Source organism: Chanodichthys erythropterus, chromosome 3 (assembly GCF_024489055.1).
Source record: "Chanodichthys erythropterus isolate Z2021 chromosome 3, ASM2448905v1, whole genome shotgun sequence".
NCBI lineage: Eukaryota > Metazoa > Chordata > Actinopteri > Cypriniformes > Xenocyprididae > Chanodichthys > Chanodichthys erythropterus.
Genome location: NC_090223.1, coordinates 32,909,575 through 32,923,396, shown reverse-complemented (window position 1 = coordinate 32,923,396; position 13,822 = coordinate 32,909,575). Strand labels below are relative to the sequence as shown.

Sequence of the window (13,822 nt, the reverse complement as noted above, 5' to 3'; positions counted from 1 at the left end):
TAAAATCAATCTCTTCCCCTCTGCACTGGCTATGACGCACACAATGAATTCCCCCGGCTCCTGCAGAGGCTCTATTCAAACTCTCACATGGCAGAATCCATATTATTACAGAGTCTTCCTCACATTTCGATACCCAGTGGCAATAAGAATGTCACCAGACCACTTTCTCACTGCCTTTACTACACCAATTACATTCTTATGAAGACACAACTGTCCGCCATGTTTGTTTCTTCTTTTAGAGAGATATGGCATGCTAATGTGGTCACTTGCCAAGTCAATTTAGAGTGTGAATCTAGACATATATAATATGGCAAAAGATGGAAGTTATACTCTGAGCTGAGAGAGTTGATAACAGGTTTCAGATATTGGAATTCTTGACATTTGCTTTAAAAAGATAAATATCTCAGTGGCTCACAGTGATCTTAAACTGTTTACATCTGTGTGTGAATGTGTGTGTGTGTGTGTGTGTGTGTGTGTGTGTGTGTGTGTGTGCTTTTGTTTATATTACATTGTGGGGACCAAATGTCCCCATGATGTAATATAAACCTGAGTTCACCTACATCGTGGGGACCAGCCAGCGGTCCCCACAATGTAAATGGGTTTATAAATCATATAGAATGAGTTTTTGTGAAAAAGTAAAAGTTTGCACAGTTTCCTGTGAGGGTTAGGTTTAGGGGTAGGGGCAGGGTAGGGGGATAGAATGTACAGTTTGTTCAGTGTAAAATGCATTGAAGTCTATGGAAAGTCCCCACAATTCACAAAAACAAACATGTGTGTGTGTGTGTGTGTGTGTGTGTGTGTGTGTGTGTGTGTGTGTGTGTGTGTGTGTGTGTGTGTGTGTGTGAATGTGTGTGTGTGTGTTCTGGTCACTGAAGCATGTTTCCTCTGTGTCTGTGGCTTGTCAAGCTGGCACTACATCAGTTTCTGCATCTACAGACCTCAGTGGCAGCTGAAGTAGAGGGTAAAATGACAGCTGAGGATACCAGATGAGCTGCCGTTCCCACATCATCAGATTTATCTCTGACAAAGATCAGACGGAGTGTTAGACTGTCTGTCTTTCAGACTGGGCCAAAAAAAAGCTGAATCTTCACATTAATATTGTTCATTATTTTGAGGTTAAAGGATTAGTTCACTTGTAAAGATTAAAATTTCTGTCTTCATTTACTCACTGCCATTCCATTCCAAACCTGTTGACTTTCTTTTTTCATGAAACAATAAAATAAGAAATTTTGAAGATCTACAAATTTTTTGAGGTCTTACTTTTCCATGCAATTACAATGAATGGGAACTGGGAGTTTTCAAGGTTCTTGCATCAAAAATGATATTGTACACACTCCAAAAAAGAAACACAAAAAAATAGTCTGTTCTTAGGTGCGTAAATCAAGAAAAGTTTTATCAACCAAAAAACCAAAGTTGTCCGCACACTGAAAGACATGCAATTAGACCAAGGCAAGGGTCTATCACAAAAAGTAGTTAATTAGATATCTACAAGGTGAAAAAAAAAATGTGCAAAAAAATTTCAAAGACTTTCAAGGTTCAAAACGATTGCAAAACTACCATAAAAAAGTAAATAATGAGTAAATAATAAGTTTGGAGTCTGTAAAAAAGTCTCTTCTGCTCACCAAGGCTGCATTTATTTGATCAAAAGTACAGTGAAAACAGTAACATTGTGAAATATTAGTACAATTTAAAATAACTGTTTTCTATTGTAATATTTAAAAAACCTTATTTATTCGTCTGCTGACAAAGCTGACAGCATCATTACTCCAGTATACAGTGTGACATTATCCTTCAGAAATTATTCTGATATGCTGATTTGCTGCTCAAGAAACATTTCTTATTATTATTAATGTTGAAAACAATATGTTGCTTAATAATTTTGTGGAAACATTTTCTTAATGATTCTTTGATGAATAGAAAGTTCAAAAGAATGGTATTTATATAAAATACATATTTTTGAAACAATGTAAAAGTCTTTACTGTGACTTTTGATCAATTTAATGCATCTTTGCTGAATAAAATTATTAATTTCTTAAAAAATATATTTTGAACAATAGGGTATTTGAGTGAATTATGCCTTTGACAATAATTCAGCAAATTAATACTGCACATATCAGTGACAGATAAGCTTTCAAATAAGTGGGAAATCTTCTATATCTTCTAACATAACACATTCAGCTTTTAAGAATGTACATTTAAAGGTTGTTTATTAAACCGCACAGAATTTAATTATAAAACAGAACACAGAAGATAATAACGACTCTCTGACTGTGTTTACTTTAGGTTGAATCAGGGCAGAAGTTCCCGTTGGCCTTTCTGATGCACTAAAGTTAACAACTTATAGTTCTGTTTACTGTGATTATGGCTCAGTAGTTAAGTTGGCTGAGTAATTTCACTGATAAAAGCAAACAGATGAGGAACCAATAAAGTAAGGCTGAGGGAGAGACACAGAGAGAGAGAGAGAGAGAGAGAGAGATAGAGAGAGGCAGGTCTATCTCAGGGAGGACTGGACTATATATCCTGCCAGTGTCTTTGCATGCCTCAGTAATTCCTGCCTCCTCCTCTTCCTCCAAACGGGCACAATGGATGCTTGAGTGGGAATTGTGCCGTTGGAGGAAAACAACAGAGCGTTGGCCTGTTTGCAAGTGGACATGTGTGGAATCCATGTATTCTCTCGTGTGTTTGTGTGTGTGCTCAGTACTTTGATGAGACTAATCTTCATGCATACAGAGCAGGCTATAGTGATCCTATGAGATCATATATTCTTCGCCCTATTTAGCAGTGTATGAAATCCAATAAAAGCCCCTGTACATTTCTTTAAGGGACACAGTCTCTGTTAATCATGGCTCACAGATCACACTTTCTATGTGTGAACTTTCACGACTGTGACCTTTTAAAAATTTGTTCATGTATGCTCAAAAGTGTACACTACCTTTCAAAAGTTTGGGGTCAGTAAGACTTTTTTTAATACAATTAATACTTTTATTCAAGAAGGATGCATTAAAGGGATAGTTCACCCAAAAATCAAAATTTGATGTTTATCTGCTTACCCCCAGGGCATCCAAGATGTAGGTGACTTTGTTTCTTCAGTGGAACACCAATGATGATTTTTAACTCCAACCGTTGATGTCTGTCAGTCAAATAATGCGAGTGAATGGTAACACAATATATAAGAGTCAAAAATACATGCACAGACAAATCCAAATTAAACCCTGCGGCTCGTGACGACACATTGATATCCTAAGACACGAAACGATCGGTTTGTGTGAGAAACCAAACAGTATTTATATCATTTTTTACCTCTAATACACCACTATGTCCAACTGCGTTCGGCACTCGGTTAGTGAGGTCTGATCGCGCTCTGACAACGGCAGTGATGTCTCGTGCTTATACTGTGTGAGTGTTTGACATCACTGCCGTCGTTAGAGCGCGATCAGACCTCACTAAATGAGTGCCGAACGCAGTTGGACATGGTGTTGTTTTAGAGGTAAAAAATGATATAAATACTGTTTGGTTTCTCACACAAACCGATCGTTTCGTGTCTTAGGACATCAATGTGTCGTCACGAGCCGCAGGGTTTAATTTGGATTTGTCTGTGCATGTATTTTTGACGCTTATAAATTGTGTTACCATTCACTCGCATTATTTGACTGACAGACATCAACGGTTGGAGTTAAAAATCATCATTTGTGTTCCACTGAAGAAACAAAGTCACCTACATCTTGGATGCCCTGGGGGTAAGCAAAGAAACATCAAATTTTCATTTTTGGGTGAATTATCCATTTAATTTTATCAAAAGTGCCAGTGAATACATCTGTAATGTTACAAAAGATTTCTATTTTAAAAAGCGTTGTTCTTTTGAACTTTAAATTCATTAGAGAACCATTAAAAAATGATCACGGTTTCCACAAAAAATCATTAGTAGCACAATATAATAATAATAATAATAATAATAAGTGTTTCTTGAGCACCAAAGTAGCATATGATTTCTGAAGTGAATTCTGAAGGATCATGTGACAGTGAAGACTGGAGTAATGATGCTGAAAATTCAGCTTTGACATCACAAGAAGAAATTTGTGATATTTCACAATATTAATGTATTTCTGATCTTTCAAAATCTTACCGACCCCAAACTTTTGAGCAGTAGTATACTCTTTATTTATTTATTTATTGATTCTTCAAAACACATTCAGGTCTCTCTGACAACAAACACCTTAAGGCGTGTACACACTGGGACGAATATCGCGCACGATTATCGCTGACGTTTAACGCCTCATGACTAAACAAAGGGCGCCAATGTGAGTGTGCACACAGACACGAAAATCGGCAGGCGTAAAAACGTCATTTTTGAAAAAATGTCTCAGGATAATTTTTTTGGTTTGATGCCGCGTTAAAAACTGGCTGACCAATGAGAGTGGCGCTTTTGTTCACGTGCCTGGAGCTGCTGAAGTTACAGTGAAACGTGACTTGGTGGCGCTCAAGCACAAAACGGTCTTGCCGAGCACACATTGATACCAAGACGATGAAGAGAAAGTAAGTAGATGCCTACAAACTATCCCTGCATCTCAATCAGCTCCCTAGCTTCCTAGGTCGTGTATCAGTATACCGTGTAAATGAATGTGGTCGACTCCCTGATCAGTGCCCTGACTAGTGAACTAGGGAGCTGATTGAGACGCACGCTATGGTGCTCTGCCACTTCTTGGCCACACCAATAGATGTGTATTATTTCTGTATTTATACAGTTTGTTTGTTTTCTTTTACATTCAAGAAATATAGTTAAGAATGTCTATTTCATAAATATGTTTATTTGCACTACCGTTTCTGACTACCATATCTATCATATGTCATATATCATTTAATATCTGCATTTTTATCTTCTTTATTAATATCATAATTATGTTTATTTGCACTACCGTTAAGCACAAGCGCCACATACTGTTGACTCGGCGCATCGCTAGTGAAAATCGATTGGGTTTGAACACAAAAAAACTCTTGAAAAACGCTGGCGATAAACACGTGCGATATTCGTCCCTGTGTGTATAGGCCTTTAGGCTCAGTTTACACCAGTAAAAATCAAATGTTGTGTCTTCCAATCACAAGTGGACAGAAACACCCTACCACACTGACTGATATATGTAGTCATGCAGTCAACAACCCTCAACATATATCAAACATGCTCTTACAGCCCTCTACACATCTCTCTAGGGCCAAAACATCAAACATCCAACAGTTTGAGAGTGATTTATTGAGGTGACATGTGAGTGATGGGAAAGGTGAGCATATGAGGGAAGGTGAAGAAAAACAAGCCTCACTCTTTGATGTGTTTGCGGCAGGGCACAGAGTTTCTCATGCAGGTGCCCGTGAGGCGCTCCACGTTCTCCACGATGACAAAAGGCTTCTCCTCTAGCGTTACAATGGTCAAGTGATTATCGTCCGTCTCTGCATCTCCAAAAGAGTTGAAGCGAGGCCACACTGGATATTTCAAGGTCAAACTCTGGTTCTCCCATTTGCCCATCTGGAAATAAATAGAAAAGAGGAGTGTCACATTCTTGCTCAATTTTACATTTCGAAGTAGTTTATTGGCAGTATTGTTTTATTTGCAATATTGCCATGTATCAATACACACAATAACAACTGTGACAGAAAAAACAAAAAAATGTAAAATGAGGTGTTAATTAAACTGTTAACTAAAAATTAAATTAACCAAAAAAATATTAAAATATTGACAGTTTGGCTGAATGTGGAATGAGTTTATTTTTCAATTTATAGTAGTGAAAGGGAACATCTGCCTCTGTCTTGACATCTCCAGTGTCACAATAAGCACAGAGTCATTTTTCCTCTGGATGCCATGTTTGTCTATGTCAGACTTCTGTGGCTAGACTGTGACCCCTAAGCCTGTATTTGCTGAGGATCCATCTCTGCTTTGTATCTTTCTCTCTGTCTCTCTCTCTGTGTCCCAGAGGGCAAGGTGTGGGGATAAAGCAATGGTTGAGAGCAAATCATATCAGATCCACAGAGGCCAGGCCAACACATTCATCAAATAGTGCTACAAAGTCCCCATGTCTGAATATGCATCAATACAAAAATAAAGACTGTGACAGGGGAAAAGAATAAAAGGCTCTGTGTTACATTTCATAATGATTCAAGTGATCAAAAACTGGCATATACTGTAACACAATCCTTGTGTCCGAATTTGCACACTTCATAAGAAAACCCCCCTGAAAAAGACATTCAGTCATGACTGTGATGTCAAGATACCAAACAGATCTGCTGGAGTCAAAAATTCATGGCTCAGATACACCAAACTTTCTTAAGTGTGCTAGGTCAGTGCACTGGAGAGAGATGAGCAGTGATCTCGGTAGCTGCAGTGGTGCTAACCAATGTCACAGGAAATTTGGGTTAATGCTGTTAATCCTATCAGCGTGCTTTAAGAGGAAGCCATAATCGCGTTCCTCCTACCCCTGATGAACTGTAGACTGAAGACGTCTCCGACACGTCAGAGTTCCCTTTATCAGCAGCACAGCCGCCGATTCAACCGCAACCTTATTAGAGTCAAAGCGCCTTTCTTTTTGAATCCCCCCCTCCAAATTTCTCCACTGCTTCTTGTTCTACTGTGTGAAAAATTCATTTCATTAATCTATCTCATTTGGTTTGATGGTACATTTCTTTTGTCAAGCACTGTGGGTAAAAATGGCTCACCCAGCTTATCGGTCTCAGAAGACAAAAGTAACTTTACTAGCAGTTTCTGTCGACTCCAGGCTTGCAACCCTAAAAGAATGATTAATGAATTTGGTGTTTTCAGAGTATTTTCTTTATTGAAAATAGAAGGACACGACTCCTCTTGTATTGTCAGTCACTTACAGAGATGGCATGCAAACCTTTTAGTGATGCTGGAGTAAAAACGTGTTATATTCGGGAACAAATCCCAGTTTGCATGTCGACAGCGATGATTATTCACGTCTGGCAGCACACATATGTTGCTTCATGTGCTGATGATGGAGCGATAGGCCACAAGCAACTGAATAATTCAGTGTGTTTCGGAAGGGTGGGCTGACGTCAGCAAGCCCGCCAATGAAAACAGAGCGTAAATGCAAAGAACAACAGAACGCTGGCTAGAGTTGAAAATGCACTGAGCCATTAATTCTTAATGGAACAGGATTCAGAAATTGCTAAACCTAGCTCTTGCTGCTTTTTCTCTCTTATCTAACTTTTTTCCACCATCTATTGTGTAGCGTACACACATCTCTCTCTCTCTTGCTTTTATTCTGCTCATTTTGGCCTCATTTTGGCTCAGCTTTCTCTCTATATTTTTACTTTGTTTTTGGGGAATGTTTGAGCATTTGTATTTGAAACTTTGATGCCCTTGAAAAATTACATTATATATTCATTACAAATGTGCACACGTTCCTATATTGTAAACATGCAGACATGGCACACCTGATGCCTTTAGACCTTTCAGTCTAGATATAAACAATATATTTATACAACAGCTAAATAAACAAGAAGCGATTACTGAGTTATTGCCTGCTGCACTACATTGTACACTTGCTGACTTTGAATGGGAAACATTGTGTAGTGGATTCCAGACTTACATGGTGCATTTTTGCTCCGCCAGTGGAGCAGTTGTGGCCTAATGTTTAGAGAGTCAGACTGGTAACCCGAAAGTTGTGGGTTTGATTCTCAAATACTGACAGGAAATGACTGAGCCCTTGAGCAAGGCACCTAACATCCAATTGCTACCCAGGAACCACAGCAAAATAGCTGCCGACTGCTCCGTGTGTGTGTGGGTTCACTACTCCTAATGTGTGTGTACTAACTTAGATGGGTTAAAGGTAGAGGACAAATTCTGAGTACAGGTTACCATACTTGGCCATGTCACTTTCACTTTCAAATAATTTCAAATGAAGCTAGAGTGGTACCAGAAAATTGCATACTCTCTGAGGAGATACTTCTTTTGAATAAGTAATGACTTTGCAACCATGTTCTATGTAGTATGAATGTAATCAGAACATTGTGCATGCGCTACACATAGCTGTGAACCATAATTTTTGAAAACCATGTCCTTGCTCATGAAAAAGTAGTGAAATCAAAGGGCTTTAAATATCCTACATAACACATGAATGAGACATTAAGTCCAGCTGTGAACCTTGTGAAATACTGCCTCTTCTGTGTTAAGTTCTTTCCTTTTTATGAACAGTGAATATTTTAAAAACCATGCATAAACCAAGAAGACACTTAAACAAGAAGAAACTTGCAAAGCGAGAGAGAAAAAGACAAAGAAATTGGATAAAGTAAATTGATGAAGAAAGGCACTTGTGCTCCAGACACTAAGTAATGGCAGTGTTTGAGTCACTCAAAATCTAATAAAACAACACAAGCAATGTAGCGCCTGTGATGAAAACAGCCGCACTATGAAGCAAGCAGGCTGCAGCTATGCATTTCAATGACTTCATTAGATAAATATAATTAAAAGGGAGCTTTGTGAAGCAATGAAGCAGAGAATCCAAATTAAGATGCTTAATTTCATCCTCATTGTATTACTGCTCTTAATAAAGAAGTAAGTTTGTTTTCTTATTTCGTTTGACTTTACTATGTTCATGTTTACTATGACGGTGAAATGAGGTTATGGTGGTTACAGCCACAAACTAACCAAGGGGGCCTCTGACTACTTAAGGGGCCCAAACAGTAGCAGAGCATGAGCTTAGTTTGAGAACAGATATGTGACCCGTCATGGAAACCAGGGACACAAGTCGGCAGCACAACTACTGAGCAAACTGAGAAAGAGGCGTTTTTTATTTTTAAAATTGCCGATTTTCATTTTTTTTGCAGAATCTGTTAGTTGAGATCATGAAGAAGCATCTCCATGTTTTAGATAGCAGTATTGGTTTATTTAAAAGCGTACATTTTGAGGTTGAAATCGGCTTGTATTTCAGAGATTCTATCTTGCAGTCGGGGCGTGTCATTGTCTGTTTGTATTTCCATACTGGAATCGGATACGCCGGCTTTTGTTTCTTTTGTTATTGCCGCCGCCCTCCAAGGGAAGCGTGGCTACTTATTTATGCAGCGCTCTGGCCGGCTCTAGCTGATATCAAAATTTAATGAAGATGGACGCCGCAAAGAATATCGCAGACGAGCTGAACCGTGGCCGTTACACCGAAAATGTTTTGAAGTACAACATACGGCTGGATTCTTTAGCTGCGGAAAAAGAGTGGCAGGACATGCGAATTATTGGAATTATATAGGCAAACAGACGCATAGTGCAAACTTCGGAGATGGTTACATCCACAAAGAAGACCCCGACAAAGAGAAAGTGTGCCCGAACAACTTATTTCATTGGAGGCAACAAGATCTTTTCTGTTTCTTATGGGGTGAGTTTCCATAAACATCAAAGTTTGTCGTTTTGTGTTCATTCAAAAAACACGTAGGCTACACGTTATCTCATGTGTCTATTGTTATTAGCTAGCTCAGGACTGTTGTTTTAATTGTAATCATTAGCATCGTATCACTTGCCAAAAACCCCCATTACTATAATGGGCTTTTAGATGGTAATGTTAGCATGTTAATTTGAATAACGCTTCAACTGCTTGAATTGACTGGTGTGAATGACTTAGCTCATGTAAACCTTACTATTCTTGAATTGAAATGTGACGCTAATAATTTTAGCGAGTTACTACTTCTTAACAAGGATTTACTAATGTAATAGTAAATGTATCAGATTAAATTCCTACGTAAGTAAAAGTATAACGTATCCGTAGCCGTAAAATGTGCATTATAAGTATTGAAGAGTTTAATGTTCAGGATTTTTTTAATACTTTGACTCAAACCAGGTCTAACCACTAACTGAGGTCTAAACCAGGACTATACGGTTATCACAGAATCCTGTTCAAAAAGTTCTAATGTCAAAAAAGATAAATTACTGACATTTACAATGCACATTATCCTTTATTATTAATAGTATGCGGTCCGATTTTCCCGTTGCGTCTGCCGTTGCTATGCAACCATGCAGCTTTACAGCGGGTATGGCTTATCTATATGAGATGTAAATGAGCCCTATTGTCACTCCCAGCAGGTGAGAACAGGCGAGAACTGCAAAATATTTAGGTCATTTTCTGCCCTTTGAGCTTTTTTGAGTGCCTACCTTCAAATGGCCACAACTTCTCCAAATATTATCAGATTTCCATGTGTTACACATCGTTGGAAAGCTTGGAGACTACACTTTCAGAATTTGTGATTAACTCAAAATGCCCCAGAACTGACTTGCGTCCCTATTTTCCGTGACTGATCATATATATGTTAAATGTTTTATATTGCTGTACTTAGTCAGCAAGTGATATGCTATGCTTATGCTATCAAAGCATTGTGTTACCAATTAGCAAGGTAGCATATTGAATAAGCTAGTTAAAGCTAGCCAAGTTTCCACTACTAAAAATATTTGAGTTGAGATTACATGATAATTTCAAGTTAAATATATGAATTAGCTTACTCAAATATTTCAAGTTAAGAGCAATTAAAATGTATGAGTGTAAAATAAAAATCTGCAAGTTCTGCTTACTTAAACATTACATTTCTTAACTTAAAAATGATGAAAAGTTGATGTGCCTGATTGCATAACCTGATATTGCTGAGTTCAACATGTTCCTGGGTCAACATTTTTGTTGATCCTGGAACAACATTCAAATCAATCAGATTTGAGGGACAAGTTTACAGATTATGTCAAGTTTGACACTAATGTAGAAGCACCAATCATGAATTGGTGCTTCTACATCAGTGTTATTCATCTATCATTTCCCTCTGATTTTTGGGATAACTTATAGGTAGGGTTAGGTTTAGGGGTAGGAATAGGGTTAAGACTAAATTTTCAGACTGGAATGTTGTTCCATGATCAACAAAATATGTTGACCCAGGAATGCATCTAACTCTGCAATATCAGGATGTGCGTAACTGATTACCTCAAATTTTTTGAGTTTTGCCAACTTATTTGGGTTAACAGTGTAGAAACACCAGTATGAACGGCTGACATACAGTATTAACAAATGTTTGACAGACCCACATAAAAAAAAAAAATCCCAATTATTTTATTTTACTACAGACAATTAAAATAAATGTATACATTTTTTTTAAATTTAATTTAATGTTTTTATTACAATAGTTGCTATAATATAATATTTTTATAAAAAAAAAAATATTAAATTATTCATTGATCAATTTCATAAAATAATAATTATAATATTATTATTAAATAATAAAAAATTATAATAAATAATTGTTTTAAATGTATTTTTTAAATGAATGCATGCCTGTCTCCTCACAAACAGCATAATAAAATAAAATAAAAATATAGGAACAGGCTATTGCCAGTGAATTCACATACGTGTATACTTTGCAGTTTAAGTATCGATCTGCACCACTGACCCACAGTGCAAGCAGCATATAGGATATGGGAAAAAGAGATTTGTCCTCAACTGGTTCCCACATTGCATGCTGTAACCTTCACTTGGAACTATTTATTAGGTGCTGGATGACTAGAAAAGTCATTAGCACTTTACCACAGGGATGAGAAATTAGCATTTTAATTGTTTGCGCGATGTGCATTTCCATGGTCACGGTGCAAATAGATTTTGTGCTTGTAGATCTCAACCTGCTTCTATTCCAATCAACGTCTCACCCCTTCAGGAGTGATTACATGAGTGTCACACAATATTCAAGGGTTCTGGCTTCACCTTCAGGCCTCAGGAGGATGAGGAAGGTTTGTGACAAGCCTTCATAGATGTTCTGCCCTCAAAAGCGACAGAGAGGAATTGAATTGAATGAGAACGCCTTCGCCAGATGAAAACAGTATAATGCCCATCCTGGAGGCTTGCTTGCAGAGAGCTATTAAGATAAAACGCTCCATGTCTAATTCGGTTGAGGAGGTATAATTAATGACTCCTGTGCAGAGGGGAGGGGTTGTGTGCGCATAAGCGCTAACCAAATAGCTAGCTTGAAAGCGGCTGACACTCAGCAACGTGTCTGCCGCTGCCCACTCAAAATTCCACACTGGTAGAGCTGCAGCTCACTGCAGAGTACTGACCTTGGATACTTCACTCTATATATTTCTACAAGCATCATTTATTACCAGGGCCAAAAGACGCTTAAGTGAATTACGATGTGGGTACTGAGTACTGATGTAGGAGTCATACCCTGAGGGTTGATTAATTGTTCATATCAGTGCTGCAGAACTTGACAAAAATGAAATTCTTTTCACTGACATGGTCTTGGTACAGTGATGGACAACGATGCCCATGAGACTATGAGAATATGCTCCAACTTTCATAAAGTAACAGCATACCTAAAAATGAAAATTCGATCTCATGTCATTCCAAGATTTTCTTTCTTTACCAGAATATACCAGAATTTGAAGACTTGGATAATGGCAGATTGGTCATATGGACTTCTATTGTAATGCTTTTATGGTACTTTTGTGACCTATACGCTCCCATTCTGCACGGAATAAAAAAGACCAGCACATTCTTCAAAATTACAGTAATATTTTTTTGTTCCACAGATGTAATAAAGTCATGCAGGTCCAATGAGTGTGAGAAAATGATAACATCTTGTTCATTATGAGTGAACTATTCTTTTATCTTGTCATTTGAATGGCCAGCAATTAAAGAGAGGGAAGAAACACACTTATGTTTATGTGGTGCATACTATTCAGCCCATTAAGAGAGCAATTATATTCTCTTTTGTTTGTCAAACTGTGGACTCCATCCATCAAGTCAAGTCTGGGTTTTCTGTGTGGGCAGCAGTTGTTCTTATGCTGAAGTCCCATGTGGATCCAAGATCCAGCATTCAGCCAACATGAGACAGCGACAACAGATTCTCTGGCTGCCAATCAAAGTTGGGGCAGAGTTTAATCACGGAGGCTGAAGCTGTAATTAGCTCCAGAAAACCAAACTCCTCCGTAACATCTGAGGAGGATGGATCTGCTTTAAACGTAAGGCGTTGATTATTTATAGTTCAGTGATGCTAGAGGAGAGCTGGACTGTGTAGACATAAACATGGGAGAGAGAGAGAGAGTTAAAGCAAGATAAGCAGCGGAATAAAGGACAACAAGGCTCTAATGTGCGTCATGAGGTGCTGCTGCGCAGTCGTTTTCATTACAGCCTATGGTCACAATTTACAGTGACCCACTCTTTAATTAAAATCAGTGACACTGTCTGATGAACTGCCTCTCAGCCACAGTTTTGCCACAGCATCACCCATACTGCCTGCATAATGACCTGCTCAGTTTCAGACGTCATTTTAGTCTATTTACTGACACTTGAGCCTGGGCGATCCATTTGGTTATGCTCCATCACGCCAGCCAGCTAAAGCCTATTCAGATGGGAATAGTTTTCCTTTAGGATTTTAGGCAAATTTGTGTTTCAGACGTACTTTGTGATTTTAACCCTGACCGAATCAAATTTTTTCTCTTACAACCTCGGGTAAAAATGACAAAGCAAATTACCTACAATTTTTTAGTAACTTGGAGGCCCTTTGAGAAATTGAATCCCATTCGCATAAAAACGCATGTGATTGTGGTACATTTTCACATTGCTTCTCTTCATGTATTTTGACCTTTGCCAAATATCTTTAAAGGGGACCTATTATGCCACTTTTCACAAAATGTAATATAAGTTTCTGGTGTCCCTAATATGTGTCTGTGAAGTTTCAGCTCAAAATACACCACAGATCATTTATTATAGCTTCTCGAATTTGCCCCAACTTGGGTAAGAGCAAAAACACGGCATTTTTGTGTGTCCCTTTAAATGCAAATGAGTTGCTGCTCCTGGCCCCCTTT

General features: G+C 38.1%; 1 protein-coding gene across 1 annotated transcript in view; it reads right to left on the bottom strand.

The window, feature by feature from the left end:
• grin2aa (glutamate receptor, ionotropic, N-methyl D-aspartate 2A, a) overlaps window positions 1-13,822 on the bottom strand; it is a 173,161-nt gene that overhangs the window by 22,646 nt on the left and 136,693 nt on the right. The window contains exon 4 of the mRNA XM_067373881.1: window positions 5,313-5,515. Within this exon, the coding sequence (XP_067229982.1) occupies window positions 5,313-5,515 (203 nt within the window). The remainder of the gene's footprint in view (window positions 1-5,312; window positions 5,516-13,822) is intronic.